This window comes from Phasianus colchicus, chromosome 6 (genome assembly GCF_987193195.1).
Source record: "Phasianus colchicus chromosome 6, bPhaCol1.hap1.1, whole genome shotgun sequence".
NCBI classification, from domain to species: Eukaryota; Metazoa; Chordata; class Aves; order Galliformes; family Phasianidae; genus Phasianus; species Phasianus colchicus.
Genome location: NC_143441.1, coordinates 10,792,800 through 10,819,244, shown reverse-complemented (window position 1 = coordinate 10,819,244; position 26,445 = coordinate 10,792,800). Strand labels below are relative to the sequence as shown.

Sequence of the window (26,445 nt, the reverse complement as noted above, 5' to 3'; positions counted from 1 at the left end):
AACTTACTCTGCTTTGATTTTCAGCATCTCCTCCATTGCTTTGTTCTGTAAAAGTTCAAAATATTAGTTACATTCATTATGTTTAAATTGCTTGTATGTATATATATATATGCATTCTGCTTTTTTTTTTCCCAAATGATTTGTCACTCACCTGATGCCAAGTATCTCATTCCAGACACTACCAAAATCATCCTGTTACCCAATAATTCAATCTGTAACATTCATTATAAATTCACCTCTTGGCTACATGCACATATTTCCATTTCATGCCAGCACAAATGACCCACATTCTGCCCATTCATACACAGGACAGCTAAAGCTGGAATTTCTGCCTGGGAGATCCATTTCAACTTCTACTGTGATATCTGCTTCCCTTTGGTAGAGCCTTGATATTAGCAAGTGACACAACCTCCACTTTCCAGCTCCATGGAGATGAGTCAGATTTAATGATCTGAATCTGTTTTTGCTTATTGTGCAACCTGATATACAGTTTACTGAAGTTTTCATAAGATAGAAATGTTATGAGCTGAACACCAGGGTCTGGAACTGGTAGAAACCACTAAAAATCAATACTTGTTTTACTGACATGAAATAGAAGAAAACATGAGTAATACTTCAGAACAGGGAACAGCAACTGCTGCATGAAAAGGATAATATGATACCTTTGCCCGTCGTTCTTCAGCAATCTCCTCCTCTTTCTCTTGGAGCTGCTGAACATCAGTGTGTTTCTGATCACTGGAAGATCCAAGAACAAGAAAAAAAAAATTGTAAACATAGGAAACCAGTTGTAAAAACAACCGCTTATCCAGATTAAACTACTGATGCATATAACTGTCTTGATGCATCTTGAGACTCAGAATCCTGCATCAAAACACCTCCAGAATATTAACTTTTACATTCCAAGAACATCTCATTTTCCTTTGGCAGAGTACAAATAAACAGATTTTTTAACAAATTCAGGATTGAGGTAGATGTCTTATGAGTTGGTGGTGCTCACTTTCACACAGACTGCAGAGAGGAACTCCTTCCTACTAGATCCTTGCACAGTGGTGTTGCCAAGTTAAAAAGTTAGAACTTTTGTATTCAGATGGCTTGGAAACTTGTTTTGCTCTTTAAACATGGCATTGGATGGAAGTAAGCAAACACTATAAAGTTAAATAACCACTCCAAAACTACACGCCACTGGGGTCATTTAATTCCTGTTGAGCACATTAAGCAGGAGAACTTCACCGATTACTAGTGATTCAATTTGACACACTTTTAAAAGTTTAGTGTTTTAAAAACTTAAAATCTTTGTCAGCTTACCTAGCTAGGGGAATTTATTTGTTGTTTGTATCTGGTACATGTATACAGCCTCAGGCTGAGTGAGTGAGTGTGTGTGTGTGTAAGTGGGAAATGTGTTTTTTTGTTTTATTTTAAACACTTCAATACCAACTGGAAAGGTCTGACAACTTCTGAGATAACTGCTTTTTCTTGATAAATTTCAGAACCACCCACTTCCAGAGTCAGCCACATTCAGCCAGTTAATAAGTGGCTGGAAAGAACTACATCCACCTCTGAATACATTCACTAGATACTTAACTTTAAAAAGCTCAGGTACAGTATAATTGATAATGGCTGAGACATTCTAGTACTAGACTACTAGACGGCCTATACTACCTCAAAAATAATGAGAAGAGAGTGTTCCAGCTTAGTTTTGCAGAGGTGAACACTCATCTTTCCTGGACAACTACTCTTCCCTGCTTTAAGGCTAAATACAAGAAGAGAGCAGGCACTTGGTCTCATCGTGGTTTCAAACATTCTCCAATTCAGTCCAAGATCTCTGCATCTCGCTTTTTTGTTATCTGTGACACCAGTGATCAAAGCATCTTGCTTTCTAATATCAGACTGCACAAGAAGTAACTACTGCCTGCTGCTATCAGCTCTTCCCACAATGTATGAAGCATGTCTCTGTTGTGAATGTCCCCACACGAAATACCTAAACCTGCTTTTTCCAGAGCTCCTATAGTCTTCTGTCTATTCAAACCACAACTCCCATCAGCTAAAATCTAGGAATTGGGACTGCCTGTCCAAATTACATCTCAAGATCTTCTGTCAAGAAACCAGCAAGTGAAGAACATACAAGCAGTGATTTTCCCTGAAAGAAAATGGGACTAAATGACCTACTCAACAGCTGTGTCAAAAATGAAGCCACATAATTCAGCAATCTATGTATATATAATATATACGTATGCATGTAATGTGTGCTGCTGGCAACATGCACTTGCAGCTTAGAAGGCCAACTGTATCCTGGGCTGTATCAGGAGATGCATGACCAGCAGGTTGAGAGAAGTGATTCCACTCCTCTACTCTGCTCTCGTTGAGACCCCACCTGGAGTACTACAGCCAGTTTTGAGTACAAGAAGGACATGGAGTTGTTGGAGTGTGTCCAGAGGAGAGCCACAAAGCTGATCAGAGGGCTGGAGCACCTCCCCTCCGAGGACAGGCTGAGAGAACGGGGGTTTTTAATTCTGGAGAAGAGAAGGCTCTGGAGGGACCTTATAGCAGTACCAGCCAGTACCTAAAAGGGGCCTACAGGAAAGCTGGGGAGGGACTTTTTATAACATCATGTAGCAACAAGATGAAGGGAAATGGCTATAAAATGGAGGAAGGTAGACTTAGACTAGATATTAGGAAGAAATTCTTTACTGTGAGGCTGGTGAGGCACTGGAACAGGTTGCCCAGCAGGGCTGTGGATGCCCCCTCCCCGAAAGCATTCCAGGCCAGGCTGGATGGGGCTTTGAGCAACCTGGTCTAGTGGGAGGTATCCCTGCCTATAGCAGGGGGTTGGAACCAAATGATCTTAAAAGGTTCCTTCCAACACAAACCATTCTACGATTCTGTATCTGCTGAATCCATAAGACTTCAAATAATGTGACAATATATAATACACTGTAATGGCTACTTGTATAATTATTTTAGATTCTTTTTCCTCTGTATTTCCCATATTGAATGCAACAGAGTCTTATAATTTATGATTTAAAGTTAATAAAATTTAAAGTCAGTAAATGATTTTCATATAAAAGGCTGAGTCAATCTCTAATTAAATAAGCAATACACAAGATTGTATTTCAAATAAAAACAGTATATTTCAGTTTATTGTACTTAATTGCTTCAAGTTAAGACTTTTCTTTTTATTTTCCTTTACCTGTTCTTGCTTAGTTTCTGAGCTTCTGTAAGTTGACTCTGTAAATTCCTGTTGTTTTCCACCAATATCTGCATTTCCAAACGTAAGCTCTCCAGTTCATTTAATTGTTCCTAAGCAAGTGAGATCGAAAACATTTCACATGAATGCCAAACAGAGATTCCTGTCTGCGTAAAATATAAGACAAAGCTATTTGTCCAAAAATAAGCACAGTCCTCTGGCAAATATCTGCATGACCTTTCAATTCACAGCTTCATTAGTAATTTGATGTAGAAGTCAGAACAGTTTCATTACTAAAGACGATGTTACCATTTGACACTCATGAAAGGAAACCAATCATTCCTTAGGGAAGGCAAGACACAGGGATTTCTCAAGCAACTTGTCAACATTTGTTACAAGCTGAAGAGAAGACCAAGAACTGCCTTCCTGCATTAATAGACAAGCTAATAAGCAGAGCTCATTAAAAATCTGAACTCTGTCTTACTGTAATCTTAAAAATTGATGATAGAGTTTCATTCATAGTACCTTCAGCCGTAGAATCTCATCATTTTTAGCTCTTCGTTCTTCATTCAGTTCATGTACAAGGTGCTCTAGAGTGATTGCAGAAGCCCTCCTATCAGCTATTTCTTGCTCATGAGTCTCTAAGATTTTTGCCAAATTCACATCAAAATTAGGGGGCGTTTTTGGACACTGGAAAGGTAAAAAGCAAAACAAAAAGGGTCCAAAATTAGCTTAAGAACAGTTTTCACACAGAATCACAGACTGTCAGGGAATCAAAAGATCATCTAGTCCAATCCTTCAGTTTTCTCCTGTGTATTGGTGATGTGCTTTAATAAGAGAACATAGATTAACAGATCCCTGGCAGAAAAAAATCATCAATAATATATAAAAGCTACAAACAAGGTGGATAGGATTTGACCATTCTTAGATACGCTGTATTTTCTGCTCCCACCACGGTGTAGTAAAGTTTATTGAATCCTTTTCAATGAGTTCTAATAGTCACTACAATGAAAATGTTTCTCTTAGAAATGTCATACCTGAGGAAACGTTACTGTAGATGAGTCCACGAAAAAGCTATCTATTTGCTTCATTTTGAATTCATATTCACTCTTCCTCTTCTCTAGTTCTTCCGTCATTTTGTCTAACTATTAGAAATCCCAAGGAGAATTAAATTAGCTCAGAATAGTCACAAAACATGAAATAAAATAGCAACCATATCCCTATTGTGAGCAAGGCAAATACATGTTAATATATATTACCTTTGACATCACTTTCATAATTGTTTTCTACATTTACCTATTAACTGTTAATCACCTGACAGTTGCACATGAGCATTTTTTGGAAACAGATATTTAATATATATAATGCATAGCTAATTTGAACTTTGTTTGCAGGTGTTACTGGTCAAAATGATTTGATACAAATATTACGCTGATAGCTTTAGACAATTTCCTCAAAGAGAATATGCCAATGAGATGAAATGATTCTTTTCCAAAGTAATGTATCACTACCAGAGTTTTTGCCAACACAAATACATTAATTGGCACTGTAATAGTTATGGCAATTAGAGTTAAAATCTGGATAAAGCCTTAATGTAAAGGCTATTGGTCTGCAAAGGTTCAAAATCATTCAGACTGCATCATACACAGAACTCAACTATCTCCATTACATAATGATGCTGTCTGTGGGTAAGAGCAGAAAGTAACCTCCTAGTCTGTATCACTTAGAACCTCAGGTTTCTCCCTCATCTGATACTGATATACTGATAATTACTCTATGGAAATTTTTTTCTTTGAAGCTGATCTCAAGATACAATTTCCAAAATATTTAAAGCTTACTTATCCTTTGCTCAGAAACTTCTGAACAACTACTTTGATTTACAGTAAGAAGTGTTGTTGTTCAGGAAGGCTGTGTACAAGGTTTTCCAAAATTACAGGTAAAATATTCTCCAGAAGTTACTGTTAGCCACAACCCATTCCCAAGGAGCTAATTATCACAAGATTTTCATTGTTTTACCTGTTCTCTGAGTTCCTGGATTAAAGCTTCTTTCTCTGTTATGTCTTGCTGTGCACACTGAAGCAATGCATCATGTTTCTTAGAGGCTTCTGTCAGTCTTATCAGCTGATCGGAGGTATGATGCAATTCTTCACACAGAAGATCCCTCTATTTTAAGCCAGTGGATGAGAGAAGAAGGAAACAAAGTTACTACTCCAAAGCAGTTTCTTCAAGATGTTTTATCAATCTTAACAGCAGTGATAACAGTTAAAAGCATCTGCCCTTTTCTTCCATTTTTCCTTTATGAATTCTATCAAGCACTCACCTAGAAATTTCTTATTTTGGCAAGTTTTCCATATCCTTGATTTTGATTACAGAACAAAAATACGAGAACTTACAGAGAATATGGCTGTGGTTAGATTCTTTGGGAGGTATTTAACATCAATCACTGTTTTTAAGAATAACGCATACTGAAAAATTAGATACAACTCTGTAAATAATTAACTAGAAAAAATGTAGAGAAATGCTCAATCAGCAATTACAGCCTTTTTAATACATTGGTATTGGGTAGACACCTCTGAATTTGTTCTAGGATCTAGACTCCCATCCCTGATATGATGGGGCATCAATACTTCCACTAAGCATGCTAATCTGGAAGAAGGAGTTCTTAGTATTTTAGATACCACCTCGGATTAAAACTGATGGGATTTTCCTGTCCATCAAAAAAACATGAACAAAGTTTATGACTGATGTTCAAAGTCCAAGAATGGGAAACTCTATACTTCCATCAGTAGATAGATACACTCCAGGATGATGTATATTGAGGTAAACTATTTTCATTTAAAAGTTAAGAAGCAAAACAAAACAAAGTGATTCATTTGGCCAGCAACTTGGTTTAGGATTTCATAATGTTACATTTAGATATTGCTATTAGTGAAAATAACCTGTTTATTAAACTTAGTGAATATATTTAAGAATGGCTTTTGAGAACCAAACTCTGCTCTGGCAGACTTTACTGGTAGACTTTATTGATAGGACTAAGCATATGTAATACGACTGATTATCTTGTAAAATCTGAAATTACTTCTAAGGACAGATTGGTGGCTTTGCCTGAAGGTGTGTTTATCAGAATAACGGAGACAGCAGTAACAGGAAAGACTAAATTAAAAAGAAAGACAATTTTAAAAAGCAAAGCTGTACTTTATTCAACCATGCAATCTAACTAAATTGTTTTCCAGCAGGTGGAGCTTTAGTTTAAAATTATGAGTAAAGAAGCCATTGAATATAGTAGCTACTGGGGGAAGAGAATATTGAACATAATATATTCTTCTACCTACTTTAATTTCTCAGCTGCATCATCTAATATTACCATTAAATTCAGCTGATGACTCCTCAGTGGCCTTAACAAAATTAAACCAGACTTTCAGCATAGGTTTCTAATGAAGTAGCTTATAAAATATTTATGTCGAGTAATGTGATAATTTAACAGAATTTGTCAGGTATCTCATTAAAAATTTCTTTTAAGAGCAGCCTAACCAGCTTTATTTTGAACTGAAATGATGTTAAGTTTTACACAAGTATGTTAGGCAAAAAACACATCCAATTAATCTGTTAAATAATCATCACACACCACCATAAATGTTTTTACCTCAACATTATCTGCCATTTGTCTTCTCTCCAAGGCTTCCCTCAGTTCTTCAATCTTCTTCTCCTGATCCTCTATGATTCCTTTGCTTTCTTCTTTTGCAGCCAGAACAAAATTATACTTGCACTAAGAAAAAGATTAAATTAAATTTAGAGCATCTTAGGAAAGCCTGTTATAAAAGCAAGTTGGCAAACGCAGAATAAATAAGTGCATATCCCACATCCTTATAATAGCAACTACAAAATGTTTAAAAATCTCAACTGTATCAATTGCTTAAATCAGTGACTAGTTAAATTGTTCAAACAATATTATTAAAAATGAGTTGTCAGAACAATGGAAAAAAATTAATACATATGAATCGCCAAAATAATTACTGATAAAAACATGTAACCATATACAGAAATTGTTCTCATGAACATTTTGTCAGTAGCTCACTGATAGACAGCATTTAGAGCTGCACACCAGTGAACTGTGTTGTGGGTTACACTCTATCAGCCTGCAAGCGAAATACTTTTTAATAAGGATGTAGAATGTTTATTAATATTCACATAAACACTTCAGGGCTGTTTTGTTTTTTTTTTTGATGTAGAAGATAGTTATCTCAGCTACATAAAAATTCACTTCCTCACAAATGAATTTACAATTCTGCTTCAGTTGCTCATGTCTGAAATCACCATTTTCTGAGAAAATCTAAATGTGACTGTCAGCTGAGTGTAGTTTACAGGATGTGAATAGGTCCCCTTAGAGACACTGCTCTTTACCCACCACGTGGAAAGAGTTCAGTTTTCAAGACAGCCTTAGGCATAAAATGTTCAGAAGATTTCAACATGTCAAAACAAAGAAGTTTCTTTCTAAAACACTACAGCAAGTTATGCTGTTTGAGACCCATGATAAGACATGTCATTGCCTTCCATTTCTGAGAAACGACACCATGTCCTTCAAAATGACAGAACATACATTTATATCCTCCAGCTCTCTTGTTAGCCCATCTATGGATTCAGTTTTATGATTAATTGAAGACCTCAACTCCTGGATCTGTCTCATCAAGTCAGTTACAACTTCCTGCAACATAAAAAAGGTTAATCTGGAGACATTTTTTCTTACATTAAAAATAAAATACCTGTATAAAATACACGTATAAAATGATATATACATACATGCTTCTCATTACTGAACTTGCTTTGGTGGATAAGCTGTTAATACCAAATTTCAAACAGACATTTGAAAATGAGGCTCCAATATACACATGTAAATGAGAAACAGGAAATAAGTTCTTACAGTTTTGTTTTTGTCTATGCACTTATTTAAAGTATTAAATAATCTGCTTTGTTTATTATAAGAGATTTATACCCAGGCTGTGACATGCTTCTAACTGTACTATAGTTTAAGGTTACTTTCTTTGTTTATATTTATTTGTGAAGTGAAAAGATGCATTCAAGAAACACCACTCACCAACAGTACCAGATTCTTCTGACCTCTAATTTTTATTTTTTTATTTTTAGCATGGAAAACCTTTAAGTGTATAACATGTATATCTTCTGAGTAATAAAAGAACTACTGCTTTACATACAGCATAAATATTTGTGCTGTGGGAGCTTCTGCACTTTAAAAGCCGAAGCCATCTTTTCAGCAGGGGATCTAGGCATCATTTCCACATAGGATGTTCTGTCCAGCAGAGACATTTAACCTTTGCTCTCCTTTTCCCCCTTTAGTTACTTGTTTTCCTTGAATGCAGATTAATTTCCACCACCCCACAAACTCAATTCCAGTAAGTGGTGGGACGTATTTTACCTAAATATACAGCCAGAATTGCCTACAAACACAGAATTAAAGGTTCTGAGCTTTTAAAACAGAGCATAGAGCTACCTGCAAAGCTAGGTAGCAGTAACAGAAATAAACACAAACCTTATCCGCATCATTTGTCTTCTTCAAAGAAACAATAATCTCTTCAGCAGCAGCCAACTCCTGTTCTAATTTCTGCAGTTTTTCATCCTAGAAGAAATAATATTATGAAGAGACTTAAATACTTTTGAAACACACTTTAAGCACAAAGCCAGGAAAAAAAATGGAAGAAACTAAGTTGTTTACCTTAACAGAAAAATTAAGAGTAGCTTAAGCTTAACAATCTAAAATTTGAGAACTCTAAATTTATTTTGCTGATAATCTAAAGAACAGTCAGCTCTCCAACAGAATTGCTATTAACACGCACAGATATCCATCAAAATTGACTTAGTCATTCAGTTCTGCTGTTGTACCTGCTGTTCACATCGTGTCAACATTTCAGATGATGGTTTCTCCACTTGTGCTCTTTCAAGTACTTTCAAGAGCTCTCTGGAGAAGAGAAAAAAATATTTCTCATGAGAAATATGATCAGAACATAAGAGAGCTTTTACAAGAATCAAGTCATGTATGGTTATTCTCACCTGCACTTAAAGAAGTTTGGGAAAAGAAAAAAAACTAAGTGCTTTCCATTATCATATAAAACTAATAGTTAAGTTACCAGCGATAAACTTACCTTCAATGTGAAGAACTTTACTGGCAATGAAAATTTGCAATGTTAATTGGAGTGAAAATACCTCATTTTTATATAGTTTGGATAAAACCTAGCATAAGACAAAACCAATGAAATTAGACGAAAATAAATGACACAAGGAAGTAAAACTCACTTTGAATTTTCTTTGTCTTCTTGTAATTGTAATCTTAGTTTCTGATTATGTTCTTTTTCTGCTTCCAGGAGTTTTAGTAGGTTCTAGAACACAGAAATATTTATCGTTATAAAAAGTTAAAAGAAGGCTTTTAGAATAACTTAAAATAAAATACTAAACAACTACTAAGAAATAACTGGGGAAAAAAAACTCAGAAAAGCCTAATTGGAAAGATGTTTAGAATTGGTCCAGGAAAAGGCTAAAGTAAAGACATAGTTACGATTAGAAATCAGCTCTTCTTATCTGCCACTGATATTAATACCCCATGGCTGTAACATTCCTCAATCCCAAGTCTTTAAAGGAGAAATAAGAATTTTCCAATATAGATTAATAAAAGAGAGAGGAAGTTGTTTCAAATTTTAACCAGCAATTCAAGATATTGCACTAAGAGTAATTTAAAATCACGTTTTTTCAATCTGTTAGTATTCCTTTAGACACCCAAAGAGAAATGTTACAGTAAACTTGCTGAGTAGGCAAAAAGCATACACTGCAGAAAACCAGGAAATATCATTTACAAAAGCCCTTGAGCAACCTTATTGCTGTTTTGCAGTCACTGCAGTCTGACAGTCTGTCAAGGACAGCAGCAACTAAATTGCAGGACAACGACTCCTCACAAAAATCATAAAACATTTTAACAAAATTACATCCACTATACAAAGCAAATTCTTTTTCTTTTTTCCCTCCAAGAAGGGATACACAAGCTCATTTTAGCTAGCACTAAGATAGAAGAGTGATATTTAGATGTCAGGGTTCTTTTCCCAATACAGTTTCTTATTCCTTTACTAACTGACCTATTTCCTTCAAAATTTCCAGAGGAATTTATTCAGCCAAAAAACTGCTACTACATTGTGGTATTGGATCATTTCTTCTAGACTGCATTCGCTAAAATCTTGTCCTTTTTTTTTTTTTTTTTAAAGAAAATCCTTTGGTTTTGTCTGCAAAAGAGAATGCTAGGAAGCCTATTATTACTGCGGAAGCTATTATTGGTGATATAACAACAGAAATTAAGTAATTTGGCTATATAAGTAACTGTATAACATAGTCTTCTAAGAGCTTTTTCTTACACAGAGCTCAGTTTTCATTGCTTCAGTTTCTTGTTGTCTGTCCTCAAGCTGTTGCTTCAGCTGATCTGTCTCAAACTTTGTCACTTCTTGCAAATTGTCATAGTCATCCTGAAGGCTTGCTTTTTCTTCAAGATTCTTTTCATATTCCAGCCTTTATTTAAAAAGGAAAACAACAACACCCACTTTGTTAACATCTTGTTTCATTATAAAAACATTCCAACCAATTGTATTTTACAAGCTTCAGTGAATCCACAGAGTACAGTTATTTTCAAAACAAGTGACTATGACAGAACTTCTTTCTAAACCCCATATTTATGAAATAGGAAATTTAAATGGCACTAGCAGAGAAGGCAGAACACTGCTTCTGATCCCTAGAAATAATCCATTTTTTTTGCTAAACTCAATAGAAATTTCAGTTACCTGATCTTGATAACAGTGTTCAGAAATGGCTTTTTTTTTGTTTTTTTCCCAATTGCTGGACAAAGAACTCTGTAGCTATTAGAACAGTCCTGAGTACCCATATCTGCTTAGTTGGTATCTGGCTAATTATCCCATATAAAGCCTTTATATACTCTAAAGGGAAATAACTCAGATTTCTTCAAATTGCTACCCTGGAAACTTGCTTCATTTGATCTTTCACAAAAGTGAACAGCAAAGAGGAATAAAAGAACCACTAAACAAGTGTTAGGGGTCGTGTTATTAATGGAGAGCCTCCAGTAAGAGCATATACCCTACAAATAAGTCAGTACTTTTGCTGATAAAGGCATCAAGGACACCATAACACAATTTCAATTGCAGATTCCCAATATCACAATGCATCACTCAGAAAAAAACTTTGGATGAAACATAAACCATTAAAATGCAATAAATGTAGTTAAGCTTTCCAGGCAAAACCAAATCAAAACATTAGCAGTCACCCCCCCCAAACCTATTAAGAAACAGCACAGCCAGGTCACACTAGTGATTAAAACCTCACTCCCAACAATGCTTAATGCTTATTATTGCATACAACACAGCGACATGTTCCGACTTCAACAGCCAAGCTTTGGTTTCTTTTGTTGTTGTTGTTTCTTTCTTTCTGCTTGTATTTTTAAATCAGCATCATTCTGTCAGCTGCATCATGTGAACAGGTAGTGGAATGATAGTTAATTTTTAAGACTTGGCTTAAAAAACCCACTCTACTTATCTTAAGCATATAGGTATCTCCTACTAAATGGGAAAACGCTATAAGAAAACTAAAATTGAAGAAGAATTGAAGAATTGAAGAATTGAAGAACTATTTAATTATTTTTCTGCTAATTTCCTCATGTTCTACCCTGCATCTGAAAAGAATCGGGGAAAAGAAAAAAAAGGAAAGAACATTTAAGGATGCTTTTTGTGTGTCTACGAAATGCAAAGTGCAAGTTTGCAGACAGAAGAGAAGATGCATTCAGAAGGAAGGTTAAGACATTTTACCAAACTGCCAACATACCTGACACTGTCCAGCTTGAACTGTACATCCATATGCCTATCAGAAAGCTGACTCATTTCCTTCTCTTGCTTTTCCCTAAAGACTTTATATTCCAGTTTTACAGCAGACAGCTCCTTGTCTGCAGACTGCAGGACAATGCGTAAGTCATGGACTTCACTTGTTAATACTAAAAAAAATAAATGTGAAAAGTCAATAAATGATTGATTTTGAAAAAGGCAGAATCAAATTCCATCAGAAATTACTGTACTTCCTTACACTGCCAAAGAATTTCCCTTTATTTTTGGATCACATTTTCTTTTAAAAATATTGCATCCTGTACTCTATTCATATCAGAATGAATAGAGAACACTCATCAAAATTGCATACTGTAGAAGACTGAGCAGAGAAAAGGCTATTCTGCAACTATCACAGATTTATTTTAAATCAAACCTGTGTGACATTTGAAATCTTAAACCAAATTAGTTACTCAGCATGTACTAGTGTTGATTCATAACATAAAGACAACCTCAAAACTTCACTTGGAATTTCAGTGTTCCACAGACTTACTATCAGCCTTGCTTTGAGCATCCTGAAATTGCTTTTCAAGCAGTTTTATTTGCTCAAGTAGCTCCTCACGCTCTTTACTCCAGTCATTCCTTTCAGATGAAAGAAGCTGGAGAAGTAAAAAATTTAAATGAAAATAAACATAGGAGGTTAAGTCACAGAGCTGTAACAACGTTTCAGAATTGCTCATTAGCTGATCATAAATACAGTTTGATGCAGGTGAATCTGAAATCAATAGAAATTCAAGAAAAAATACTTCAATATAAATGAAGAAGTTACCTTTTCTAAAGAGAACAAGATCATTTAAAAGTAATGCACAGCTTGAGAGCTGAAGTCTACTCTAGAACAGATTTATCAGATAAAGGACTACAAGCCTTGTTTATCCTTTTCATATTAAAGGAAGTGATTGATTAAGGAAGACTTGTAAATATTTTATATATAAATGACTTTTCAACTCGTTTCCAACTGAGGAAAGCAGTATATTCAGCATTCTGAAGTTCAACATTGCGGTGACTCCTTTCTGATTCTCCAGAAATAATGAACTTGGCCAAAAACAAGCACTGACATCCTGATTGTCTATTTGCTTATGTTTTAGCTTAAGATCCAGCCAGCTCAGAATTACAACTTATTTATTAATTATTTTTAAGCTGTGCTGCTATTTTAATTGTAGTTCCTGCCTTTTTGTACAGCCCTGAGTTATGATGCTACTATTTTTTTCAAAAGTCAAAATGCAAGTAATGCTTCTGACCTCGCTAAAAGACAGTAGTTTAAGTGTGGTAGATATCACTCAAACATAAACCTTCATTATACTGATTTCTCACCTCCTGTATTTGTGCAGAATGATGTTCCAGTTTATTAATATGTTGCTGGAGTTTTATATTTTTGCTTTCTTCTTCATCCAGCTTTGTCTGCATTGTGCTCAGTTGTTCCTGTGACACAAAAGAATTCAAAATTAGAATATTCATCTTTCAGTTACTCTTAAGGGCCATACGTTACTGTGTGCATATTAAATACAAACTCTTTTTTTTAATGACTTGAACGAGCAGTAAAAAGAACATCCAAAAATCAACTGGTAACTTAAGTTATTGATTTCTCCTATTTCTCCTATTTCCAACTAGACTGCCAGAGCACAAGAAAATCCATCTGTGAGAACAAGGTCCAAATCATATAAGCACTTACATGTGTGTTTCATTCTCAGACGCACATTCATCTTAGAGATCTAAGACTTAAAAATGACATTATTCAAAATATTGACTAGATACATTTCTTTTCGTCTGTTCACAGAGCTTTGGCTGTTATGCATGCTGGTTTTATTTCATTTATTTTACAAGCACCAAAATTAATTCCATTTCTAGAGGATAGTTCAGATAACTATGTAACACTCTTTTATGGCAAGCAGTATTTGGCAGGTTTCTTCAAATAATGCAGTATTTTACATTGTTCCAAACGTAGCTGTCACTTCGCACTTATAAGGAAGATGCTTTAGATAGGAGTTACCAGGCTAGAACAGTAAAAGGTTAAGTATCCTGCTTATCTCAAATCACAGTTTAAGAAATGCTATGCATTTTTTCTACATAATAGCTATTTGCAAATTTCAGCTTTGTCTGGGATTAAGATATACAACTCCCAAATCCCTTTCAATACTTTCAGTGTAATCCCTTTTAAGTACATTGTGTAATTAGACAACATTTCAGTGATGGCTTAAGTATTCACCACATGCTTCAGTTTCCTATGCTCATCAAAACATATTTGGCAGGGGAAGTTACTTCATGCCCAAACTTGCTTTATTATGAAGTTACTCACTTACTTCCACTTTTTATTTCAAACACTCACCTGTGCCACTTTGAGCTCCTCTGCAATGGCCTCGTATGCTTGTTCATTCATCTCTGGGGGAACTGGCTCTTTAAAAATGTCATCCATCATCTCTTTGCAACACTCAAAATCTTCAGAATGAAAATCTGAGATCTCTGGGCTTATACGTGGCACGAGGCGAGACCTTAGCTGGTACGCTTTTGTTGGAGTAGTTATGTTCTGTTACAGAGATTTCAAAACACTCTTTATTTTAACTGCAATAAGGAATTAAGCTTTCTCTAGTATTGTATATATCAAAGTCACTTAGTTCTAAATCACTACGCTTTCAGATTTGTCACCTGATTACAGCAGGAAATAACTAAGGAAATAGTTCAAAACAAAAAGCAGCATTCCTAGTTTATCATGTATAGATTACTGTAGTTAGGCTAAGGTATCCTAGAAATGAAGGCCAGTGTTCTCACACGACTTAGAATTAAGTTCACATGGCTTTAAAGAAATTCTTTCATACCTTAAGAGTTTCTCTATGCAGCTTATGCAACTGAGACACTTCTCGGCGTTTGTGTGCTTTGGTTGCTTCCAGAATGTTTTCAAGGTGCTGGTTTGCTTTCTGCAAGGACTGAAGTTCTGATTCCAGTTCCATATGCTTTTTCCTGTTTAGAAAGCATTTTAGTACAGTCAAAAACTTTTGATGAATATGCTTCTATAAGTAAGAATAAGCTGCAGCATTGCCAGTGAACATCATACTGAAACTGTACTCTTGGACAAAGATCGAAGTACTTTTTTTTTTTTTTTTTGAGAAGAAAGTCATCACTGCTCTATGTTGTGTTAAAAAAATAAATTAAAAAGCTAAGAAGTTTATTTGTGCTTTCATAATGAAGAAAGCAGATGGGTAACTAAACTTGTCAGAAAAAATCCATTACACGGTAGGAAATAATTTGAGAACTCTGCAATTCCTTTTACGAGAAAGTGATATCACCCCCACCAAGATGGTTTTAAGCTTTAAAAATGTTATCCAGTTATACAAGAAGTCTGAACTGGTGCTTGCCAGGATTAAAGAAAATCCTTTTAAGATTTTTTTTCCTTTGGAAATGCTGCTCTTTTAAGTTTATTTTGCCTTACAGAAACACCTTAACTAAAAGCCAACAGTCGAGCAGAAATTTAGGGATAATTTTCATTAGGTATTTTGCAGACCTACAAGGTATTACAGTGACTGCTGGCCTTACTAACATAATTGTAAGGTCAAAGCATACAGACCAAAGGAAACATACTATTTCATCTCTTGGCAGTTGAATGCTGTAACTTTGCATCGTAATATTAGCTTCTGCAACGAAACAGAGGGAACAAAGTAGAACTTCAGTTCTGACTGCTAAGAGTAGAAAAATTAACAGATTGTTTTTTGCAAAATTGTTGTGTTGCTCTGTTTATTCAGTTACAGCACACAGTCATCACTTGCATACAAAATAAAGCATCCAGTTACTCCAAAACTGGAACAGAGTTTAACATTTATTAAGTCCAGAGGTGACTCCATTATGAGTTCTGAGCATCAAAAGTACTCTGTGTGACTTCACTAGGTAAAATGCCAGAAATTGCTAACAAAAACATGTATGTACTATAAAGAAATCAAGACATGCACAAAACTCTGAATACAAAAGATAAAAATATATTGCATGGGAAGGAAAATGAACTGATATGTGAAGTTATGAATAAAACTCTGTAATCAGTGATACTGGACAATAGATGCTGCTATCACTGCTGAATTGATAGATTCAGAAGATTGTTACATTATAATATACAAAGATCATAGGATTTACCATACTCAAATCTAAATGTATTTTGTACAATTGTCTGAATGCACAGAATGCACATTACAAAGCTGCTCTGCAAAAAAAAAAATAATAGTGAAACAAAAATGAAAAGGTTAATTCTAGAAGCACCAAGTAGAAAATCAGTTCTAGGTCATTACAAAACAGAGTTAGACACAGGATGAAAAACAAAAAAAAAAAAGACAGGTGTCTTTTGCTTTCCAGTTTGATATTATGTTCTCTGAACTCATTTTTTTTGCATCTGTAATCACAGGATCTGAATTTTTCAGAACCAGAACTGATCAAGATAACCCATGTATTACTCACTGGAATGTGAATATATATATTTATAAAAACAAAAAAGACTGAAAGCATTACATTGGCCTTTCACGTTATCTTGTGCTCACTTCAAGACAAAAACTAACAGTAAACTCATGTTTAGATGTCACAGCAAATGGACATTAATGAACTACTGACATCATCCCTTTGTGCCAGTTTGAATTAAAACTTTTCCAGTAACAAATCTGAGGATGGTGGTTTTATCACCGTCTTAAAAATATTTGAAGTAGAGACGAATATCAACAGATTAGTAAAAACTTTCTGGAATGCTTGGATTCTACATTTATAATGACTCCCACCTGCAACCTTGTAGAAGTTATGTGAAAGTCTTGTAGCACTAGAATACAACAACAAGCAAAAAAATCTTTCCCACTCCTGAAAAGCAATCAGTCACTGGTTCTTATCACTGTTTCCCCCTGTAGTATTTCAGTTACTGTAAACACTTCCTCAACACAGTGACTAAGCCAAGATCCTTGTTCCAAGAAGCAGGTGACTTGAGGTGATTCAAAGACACGTGCAACACTGGCATGTTGTGAAGCATAATTTTGCCTCTTAGCATAAAGAAAAGCTTTTGGAAAGACAATGAGTCTGAAAGTATGTCCACACTGCAGTGATTGCTTCACAGGTGTGTGTGTCTGGGAGTAACTGAGTTAACTGGAACAGGTTGTGTGCATATTGTCTTTCTGAAACTTTTATATAAAGAATACATTCTTATATATCCAGGATCTGAATCTCAATTGAAAAAAGAAAAGTAATTAAAAGCATTTAACTGAAGACATTTCTATATTGTTTTGTCTCACTTGGTTAGCTCTTTAAATTCTTCATATTCTTGTTTTGAACTCGCCAGTTCACTTTGAGTTTGTAGCAGGCGTGCTTTCAGCTTCTCAACAGATGCCAGAGAGTTGCCTTCAGCTAATATGGTGCTAGAATATACGTGCTGACCTAAGGAACAGAAACAGCCCCTCTGAAATCACAGAGTACCTCAAATATCTTAATTTTTACCCAAATGTAAGCATTCATCTGCAGACTTTTGAACACAGCAACAGCGGCTGAACAAAATAGGTATCAGCTACAGCCCACATGACAACCACTAGAATAATTAACATTACTAGAGCACCCATGATAGAGGTAAGGACAACAGAATAAGATTAGCGATGGTATGCACAAGATTAAAATGAATCCAAATACCCTACAGCTGTATTGGCAAGAAGGCCAACACAAAGAAAGTGAATTAAACCTGTTTTATTTAAGTCTTCAAGTATCACTTTAACAAAAGGGAAAAAAAAACAACACATCAAGACATTTCCAGCACTACTTTACACAAAACAGGAATGCAGTAAGCTTATTTAGCTCAAACACTTTAGCATATTTTTACCTCCAGTATTTTTCTCTGTGGCTGAAGCTTGCAAAAAAGCCTTTTCTAGTTCTGCAATAGTCTGAGCATCAACTTCCTGGGCTTTTTTCACTGATTGTAGAGAACGAAGTCTTTTATTCTCCTCTCTGAGGTTATGATTCTCCATGGCATACTTGGCAATTCGTGGGTGTTGTTCCATCTGTGATAAGCATTATTTTTTTCAACAGTTTTTATTTTACAGACAACACTATACATATCTAATAATGTCTGTCCTGATTTCTGTACTGCTATTTTTCCCCATTTTCTTTGCAGCTCAGTTACAAGACTCAGACTGATTCAAGCTAGTCTTCTTATAAATTGCTACTCCTTTCCCTAACTATTGAATTATTCTTGTACTTGAAATAAACTATTTTTAAAGATCTATCTTCTCTTTAGTTTCTTTGTTCTCCAGAGCTGCTTCACAAACAATATCCATGAATAATCTGAAGTCTCCTTTCCTCAAGCACCATGCTAGGTTGGCCCATCTAACATCTACAGTATTTTCACTGAGAGACCTCCTGCATTATTTGCACCCTGCTGTCTTGCTCTTTCAGCAGATGTCATGGAGGGTTCTTCCTAAGAATGCGTATCTGTGATTTGACTGAGTCACTTAGAGGAGACTGGATTCTCTACTACCTAACTTCAATAATATTGCCTGTAACATCTCCCTTACTGGATTTTCTTATGCAAACACTCAAACTCTTAAACCCACTCAGAGCACCTTCCAATGGAGGGAACTATGCTTTTTGAGATACTTCTTTACATAAAGAGGCAACACTTTATGTCCCCTTTTTTCCTGTCTTTCCCAAAATGGTTGAATCCATCCATCGCACAACTCCATCAAGTGAGCTATTCTCACAAAACAAAATTGTTCTAAAAAAGAAAAAAAAAAAAACCACCACAAGACTTGCCTGTTCTCTAAGTGTCTGCAATTCCTCCCTCAATTCACTGAGGAGATCTTCTTGCTCTTTTGGCAATAAACTTCCACCAGCTTCCTTATGCAATCTCTCCAAGCGAACAATATGATCTTCACGGAATTTGACTATCATTTTATTGGACTGAATGAATTTCTCCTTCTTGGCACACAAGTCTTCTAGTTGAGCAATTCTTTCTAGTAAATTCTTAGAAAGTACATACATAGATTAATGAAAAAGTGATAGTTACACCAGATTAATTTAAACATCACCTACATATGTAGGCACATAAATCATGCAAAACTCAGTTCATGGTAATTTCTGGAAATATATAAACTATCATTTATTTGGAGCAGATCTGTTCAGAACAAAAACTGACACCCAAAACTCAAATTTCACACTATATTAATTGAAAAACTTTGTTTAGAAGCAGCTCCAATGTGATTCTGTGGACTAAATATTCACAGACAGGGAAACATATCATGTGCACTCCTTGAACGTCTCTTTTAGTTAGTTTCTTCCAAAAACAATCAATTTTTAATGATCCAGCACTGCACCATGACATGAACCAGAGCACAGCAAAATGAATGACTGGCAGGTTTGCATCAAAAACACAGTGTTGATCCAGATGCTCTGAGATGCCCTCAAAACTAACTAAAACAAAAGTTTGTTTTTGTCTTCAAATTTTTTAATGAAAAAAAAAAAATCACGTCTTAAACCTAATCATATTAGGAAAGCTTATAGCTTGTCTGAATTTGAGATGAAGGATTTTATCCCAACTGGTATTTGACTTGTTTCCTTGTTACTAAAGCTTATAAGCTTTGGACAGAGTGTTTTTATTCAAAAAATAAAAAATAAATATCAATTGATTTCAGTATGCTCACTGGTCTTCTACAAGAGAGTACTGTAGAATGCACTTAGAAATACAACTGCTTTCTTACCTTCTTCTCACATTCTGATTTCTCCCAGAACAACATTGCTTCAATAAAGTTGTTAACGTAATTTATATTTTTTTTCTCCTTTTCAGCAGCATCTGTAGGGTAAGAACCAAATGCCAAGTTTATTAAAATATCACTTAATCACATACACATATAACATGACAGCTGCATAAAGAATTCTTCAAACAACATAATTCCTCTACAAAGATCATGTTGATACACAGAGTAAAGAAGTTTAGACTATAATTCTTAGCTATCTGAGTGAGCTTATAGGGACCAGAACCAATGTACATAATTTTATATGTAACAATATTGTTCAACAACGTTACCATTAACTTTTCTTAAATAATCAGTTTGTTCAAGAGTATATCTAATAAAATGTAAAAACCCTACAAAATGAGCTTGATAACATATTACTCACATTTTTATTGTAGTTTGCACATATTAAAAATACACTAACTGCTTTATAAGGAAATTCAGAAAATAAACATGAATTAAGTGGACAGTTAGTAACTTAAACTGGAAGTAAAGTGTTCACACAAGGATTAAAATGGATTTAACTAATTGACTTCAGAAACTAAAAACAGCTTTCCTTGCTTCATCCAGGCAAGTCTACTTAGTTATAAATACTACCTTACACTCAATTAATAGACAAAAACAATGCCATTATGATCATAAAGTTTGTAGTAAGCAGATTTTGCATTTTTGTGTGATTATTATTGTAAGTATTACAAACATCACAATTTACCTGTATAGATTAAATGCACCTTTTATAATATTAGCTGTTTCATAAAATCTCTCTTCAGTATTTTAGCATTATCACTTGCTTTCCTCAAGAACTCTGTCATAAGTCTAACAACGTTTTTTAGCTCTCCATCAGTAACCTGGGAGCAACAGATTTGGTGCCCCCATAATCACTGACTTTTTACAATTTAAATGCATATTCTTGTGGAGAAGTCTTTTTTTCCTTAGGAAAACTCAACCACAGATGCTTTGTATTGTGCAAGTCTTTCTAACTTTTGTAGTATCTTTTGAAACTGGATCTATTTCTTGTCAAGGTCAGAGAAGAGGCCAGAGAAGAGGGGAGCAAAGCAGGAGTTACAAGATAACTTTATTGCCTTGTAATCAAACATTATATAGGTAGCTTATTTCCATGAAGAAAAGTATTGCCAGCTATAACCATCTAGTGATAAAGTATTAGAAGAAAAAAATATATCTAGATAAAAACATTATCATCTTACAAGGAAACAAGCCTTTCATTGAAAGTCAAGTACTCTTATTAAGATCTTCCTGAAGAGGCAAAATGGGGAAGAGGAGAAAAAGCCAGCCCTGAGATCAAAAGGAATGCAGATTCAATAGACAGTATCAACACCTTAGTGTCCCTGCCACCTAAATATACAAAAATCATAGGTAAATTTTTGGTTACTGGAAGTACTGGGCAACCTACCACTTATTTTAGGTATTATTTCAGGAAACACAACCCAGTACTTAAACTTTTGAGAGCAATGAAATAACATATTAAGAACTTCTACAAAGTACTGGATGTAAATAGAGGCAACATAAAATACAGGCAATCTCTGTACATGATGTGGAATACTGATAACCAAAAATCATAAAACCATGACAGGCTGGTACCTACAAAACCACTGCTGAGAAACATGATGAATTATACAAAGCTCCAACATACTCTAAGCTACAAAAGAAGCAAATTTTCTTTTTAAATCTAACTCTTACCTTGTGATACAGAAATATCATGCATAGATGGCACTGATGTAAGTTGAGCAAGTTGCTCTTTCAGCTTCTTGACTTCAGCCTGCAGCTGGCTCACATTTCCTTGTGTGTCTTCGTTCACCACAGCCTTTCATAAATATTTAAGAGAAAATTATGAGAAAGTACAAATAGAAAGCTTATTATACTTCATAGTTAAAGAAAATTGAAAGACTGCAAAGCAATCAAACTACTGAGAACTCTTTAGGTCTTTCTTAAGAAAGAACTCATGGCTAAATGTTCAAGTTACTGAGCAGCCAATAATTTACTTTTGCTCAAACAATGATTAAGAAATTTGAATATTTTCTGTACAGTTTACTCTAGATAATCTTGAAAAACAAAGCTAAGCAGTATATGATGAATAAAATAGTTTTGAGAAAGATGTAAACATACTTTCACTCATGAGAAATTACTTTTTTGATATTAGCATAAAGAAAAACTAGATGTACTGAATACCATTGAATCTAAACTTCTCACAACAACTTTTAGTAGAGATTTGCTTACATTTTACATTTTCTAATGTTAGTGCTCAGAGAAGAAGCAATGAACACAAACACTATCCTGAGCCTTTGTCAAATCTCCAGCGGTTGTTCTCAACTCATAATCAAAAGCAAACAAATTCGTTTCAAAAATAGTTTGTAAAAAAAGATCAGGAAAAGCAAACTTAGTATTTTAAGATGTTATATTCATTTCAATGAGTGATAGCAAGAGAGTGTATCAATGAAGTTATCCTGTTTGTAGAGATGTAATTTAAATGATAAAAAAAAAAAAAGGTCTGATTCAACAATAAAGACATCAATGTTCTTGTTTACCTTGTTTTTAATCAACTTTGCTCGCTGAGCAAAATTAAGGGTTGACAGTGTCTCACCAAAACACCTGGATCCTGGATGGACATTTGCAATTATACATGTTTTTGCATTACCACCAAGGGAATCCTGTTTAAAAAAATCAAAGAAATTAGCTTTATTTGCAGATTTGGGGCTACACAGGAAGCCTAGTACTACAATGCAAAATCATGTTACACCAAAGTGATATAACTCTTCTGAGGTCCTTACTTCTAAAGTGTACATGAAATGGATGGAATGCTGAAGTTTTGCCATTTTAAATAATAATTTCTGTATTAAGCATAAGAAATTTTATATACAACTGTGTTGTATAAAATAAAAAACATACTGATATTAGTAACCGTTCAGAGTTCTAGTGAGTGCTGGCATCCCACAGAGAAGAATGCTTCATCTTTCAATGCTTCTATCTTTATTTTCTGATCAGCTCGAAAACAATCCATGAATTTTCAAATAGGAAACAGTAAATTTGTCAAATGCTCAATATCACACTAACCATTAGCACACAAACTAATTCTGGAGACCCTGTCATACATTTCAACCAGTCTCTAAATATCACTGATACAGAGTCTTTCCCAAATTTTAATTCCCAAATTGTAAGGAAGAAAGCATACACTTCTTTATCAACACTTACAAATGTGTAAAAAGAAAATGGAAACATAAGTAAATTTCTTGTCTTCAGTTAACAGCAATGGAACATCTGCTTAGGCGAAAAGATCTTTTTCATGCTTTACTCCACATGCCCCCATACTAACATACATTTTTATGTAGATGTGGTCAGTTTGCCAAAGCTGAATTTAAAAATAAAACAAAATAAAACCAAAACCACACACACACAAAAACCCAAACAACCACATACTGTTTCTACCTCAATTAGTATGTAAAACCCAGAGGATATATATTACCCGTAGCAGAAAAGTGAGCTTGGAATCCCGATAACAAATGTGTCTCTGTTTTCCATTACCCACATCAACAAGAGCTGTGATTACTTGGCCCAGGCAACTTAGTGATCGATTTATGTTACCTGCTTCCTGGAATAGAAAATAGAAGTGAGCAGATCTGGTGGATGGGACAAGGCAATACAACTGAAAGGAAAAAGATGCCACAGATAGTACAGAACTAACCTTCAATCTCAGTCCTTCTGTATGGGTATCTTTTTGTCTCTCAGACCCTGCCAAGTCTACCAGGTTGAGAAGAGAAGAACGAATGTTAACAATATCATTGTTTTTCTCCATGGATTCCACTGTGATAGTGAAAACTGCATGCGACCTTGAGGATTCTCTGTTCATTGAGGTTGATGCTACACGACGGTTTCTCCAGCCCATAGTTAATACCTAATTAATAAACATGAAAAAGACATTAAACAAATATTTCAGGCAGGACCTGGTATTTACTTGAAGGTGAGATAAACAGTAATAAGACACTGGTGCAAGAGCTTTCAAAAATTTCAAGGACAAGCACGTTCTTTCCAATATTTTATACAATATATTACATTAAAAATATTTACATAATATATACAAGAGATAGAGATTCTACAAAAAACGAGGGGGAGGAATATTATACAAATAAATAGTCAAGCTTAATAAAAAACTAATTACAATTTTAATTTCCTCCCTCCTAGAGTGTCATTGCTGTTTCAGAGTATAATAAAACATATCCAATACTTGTAATATTAGCAGTACACAAGGAAAAGAGTATTTGAAGTTACAAAAGTACTGTGCACTTCACTCTTGGAGAAATCAACTTGACAATTTCTGAAACATGCATGCTGCTTAATTAGCACAGGATGTAATTTTCTGTTGCTATTTCAAAGATGTGAAGAGTATTATGGAGATTATGGTGATTGCAATTCATATATTCCATATATTTTAGAACTATATGATTTCTTACAGGTGTGAGATAGTCAAGAAATGCTATCTAGTCACAGACTTTTACCAGTGCTTTGGAAAGAGAGATGAGGGAAAGGGCATCACAGACACCGCACAGAAAACCAAGTGCTTAAATTAGAGAAATGTTTACCAAATAGGCCATTAATCAAGATTAAAAGTTCAAACATTTAAAAGTGGCAAAAATACCTGGTATGCTTCAGCAGCAGATGACAACACCTGTTCAACAGCACCATCAACAAAGACCCCCTTCTTGATGTGCTCTCTAAGAAAGAGTCCAGCTGAAGCAGAGTCTAGCAAGTCAAATATCTGCTCATTGTAGATTTCAATAAAAGAGCATTTGCAGAGAAAACTCTTTCCACTGCCAGCCTTCAAAACACAAAAATTTACACTATAAATGCACTAGACTTTACTAAGCTTTTCATTGTATGACAGTGATTTTATTTTTATATATATAAAGCTGTAATCTTGCTTATGTATTTTCGGCATGTTATGCATTTCTGACATCCCTTGATTCTCAGATGACAACCATCATCCAGAAACCTAGATGCATTTTCAGACTCAAAACAAGCATGCATGTATCTGAAGAACTAGATGCAATTGCTTCTGATTAATAGATTTTAAGCAAGTCAGCCATAATCTCAGAAACTTCACTTCTACACACCAGATTACAAAACAGCCTTAGCTAAATTTTGATGTGAGACATACTTCACTACATTAGTAAGCATAAAATAAATGTACCTTTTCTTTCTCACGTTCAATTAGAAAAAATAAGTATTCAAAGCTCCGTGGAATTACACCTCTCAGACTGTGAGTGAAATTATCAGAATCAGATGGTCCTAAAGAGATTTTTAAATAAAAAGTTTTAATTAGTTAGTATTACTCAAGTGAAATGGCTGTTGTTTTTTTTTTCCAAGGTGCCATTATAGAGGACTTCAGTAAGTTTTAATCGGTTTATGGCAAAACCTCAGAACTGCAACAAAATCAACTTTCATGATCTGAGACAATATTCCACAATCAGGTTTAAACAAAAGCAAAGTGATCCCTGTGAAAGGTCATTTTCTGTCCTTAGGGTTACCTAAGTCTAAAATAGTATAAAACATGAACTTCCATGTCAAATAGTACAGATGAGGCCTTAAGCCTGACTTGAATAATCAGACAGACAGTGGTTCTAGCCCTGTGTTCACTTAATTTCTATGTAGTCCTCTTAAACAGATCAGCCATACAATTTTGGTTATTTCAGTAACCTTCTAATGTCAAATGAAATATTAACGCATTTAAAATTACCACTGTATGATGAACAAAATACAATAGGTTTCATATACTGAGGGGTCTTAAATTCCTAGTTGGGTATGAACCAGTTATTTTGAAAACCTCACTATAATTTTAATATGAAAGAATGTTACATATTAAAATATTTTTTCTATGCATGTAGGATACATCAGCCAAACAGGGAAAACTGCAGAACTGCTCATTTTTTGAGGCAGCTTACTCAAAATGTTTGATTCCACTGAAAAGTTTTTCTCCTGTCAAAAACAAAATGTACAACCTCAAAAAGATGGAGGAGAGTACCTGTTCTTTGCTATCTATCTTGATACAAAGAGTAACTGCACTGAGCTCCACACCATTTATTGGATACAAGGAAAAAGTCTTTAACAGTGAGGGTAGCGAGGCACTGAATCATGCTGCCTGGAGATGTGGTTGATGCCCCATCCCTGGAGACATACAAGGTGAGGCTGGATTAAGCCCTGGGCAATCTGATGTAGCTGTGGATGTCCCTGTTCATTACAGGGAAGCTGGACTAGATGACCTTTAAAGGATACTTCCAACAATAAGGATTCTATGATCCTTTAAACCTTAAAGCTACCTACAAAAAGAGAAAAATCTCAATCATCCCCAGCATTTGAGCCAAGGAGACATTTCAACTCCAGAAAAAAAACATTAAGAAACCACTTACTCACAACTTCTATACAGAGTTCTATACAAAGACCAGTGTAAGATAAAGCTGTCTTAATGCACTTACCCATCATAGTAAAAGTTTTTCCTGATCCAGTCTGGCCACTAAGAAAAAAACCCAAAAAGTAGTAATAAAACAACAAAGCATTATCCTTGCTTTGATTTTTAAATTAATCTATATCTTTTAAA

The 26,445-nt window shown here is 34.8% G+C and overlaps 1 protein-coding gene across 1 annotated transcript in view; it reads right to left on the bottom strand.

The window, feature by feature from the left end:
* KIF15 (kinesin family member 15) overlaps positions 1 to 26,445 on the bottom strand; it is a 34,699-nt gene that overhangs the window by 3,191 nt on the left and 5,063 nt on the right. The window contains exons 5-32 of the mRNA XM_031590360.2: positions 26,324 to 26,361; positions 25,042 to 25,139; positions 24,490 to 24,669; positions 23,539 to 23,748; positions 23,320 to 23,445; positions 22,385 to 22,507; positions 21,540 to 21,663; positions 19,809 to 19,900; positions 18,865 to 19,074; positions 17,936 to 18,113; positions 17,361 to 17,502; positions 14,928 to 15,069; positions 14,441 to 14,638; positions 13,429 to 13,536; positions 12,611 to 12,716; positions 12,065 to 12,230; positions 10,594 to 10,744; positions 9,491 to 9,573; positions 9,080 to 9,155; positions 8,730 to 8,816; positions 7,782 to 7,886; positions 6,828 to 6,950; positions 5,201 to 5,347; positions 4,222 to 4,329; positions 3,710 to 3,874; positions 3,188 to 3,297; positions 663 to 735; positions 8 to 45 (exon numbers count right to left, since the gene is read on the bottom strand). Coding sequence (XP_031446220.2) covers positions 8 to 45; positions 663 to 735; positions 3,188 to 3,297; positions 3,710 to 3,874; positions 4,222 to 4,329; positions 5,201 to 5,347; positions 6,828 to 6,950; positions 7,782 to 7,886; positions 8,730 to 8,816; positions 9,080 to 9,155; positions 9,491 to 9,573; positions 10,594 to 10,744; positions 12,065 to 12,230; positions 12,611 to 12,716; positions 13,429 to 13,536; positions 14,441 to 14,638; positions 14,928 to 15,069; positions 17,361 to 17,502; positions 17,936 to 18,113; positions 18,865 to 19,074; positions 19,809 to 19,900; positions 21,540 to 21,663; positions 22,385 to 22,507; positions 23,320 to 23,445; positions 23,539 to 23,748; positions 24,490 to 24,669; positions 25,042 to 25,139; positions 26,324 to 26,361 — 3,507 coding nt within the window. The remainder of the gene's footprint in view (positions 1 to 7; positions 46 to 662; positions 736 to 3,187; positions 3,298 to 3,709; positions 3,875 to 4,221; positions 4,330 to 5,200; positions 5,348 to 6,827; positions 6,951 to 7,781; positions 7,887 to 8,729; positions 8,817 to 9,079; positions 9,156 to 9,490; positions 9,574 to 10,593; positions 10,745 to 12,064; positions 12,231 to 12,610; positions 12,717 to 13,428; positions 13,537 to 14,440; positions 14,639 to 14,927; positions 15,070 to 17,360; positions 17,503 to 17,935; positions 18,114 to 18,864; positions 19,075 to 19,808; positions 19,901 to 21,539; positions 21,664 to 22,384; positions 22,508 to 23,319; positions 23,446 to 23,538; positions 23,749 to 24,489; positions 24,670 to 25,041; positions 25,140 to 26,323; positions 26,362 to 26,445) is intronic.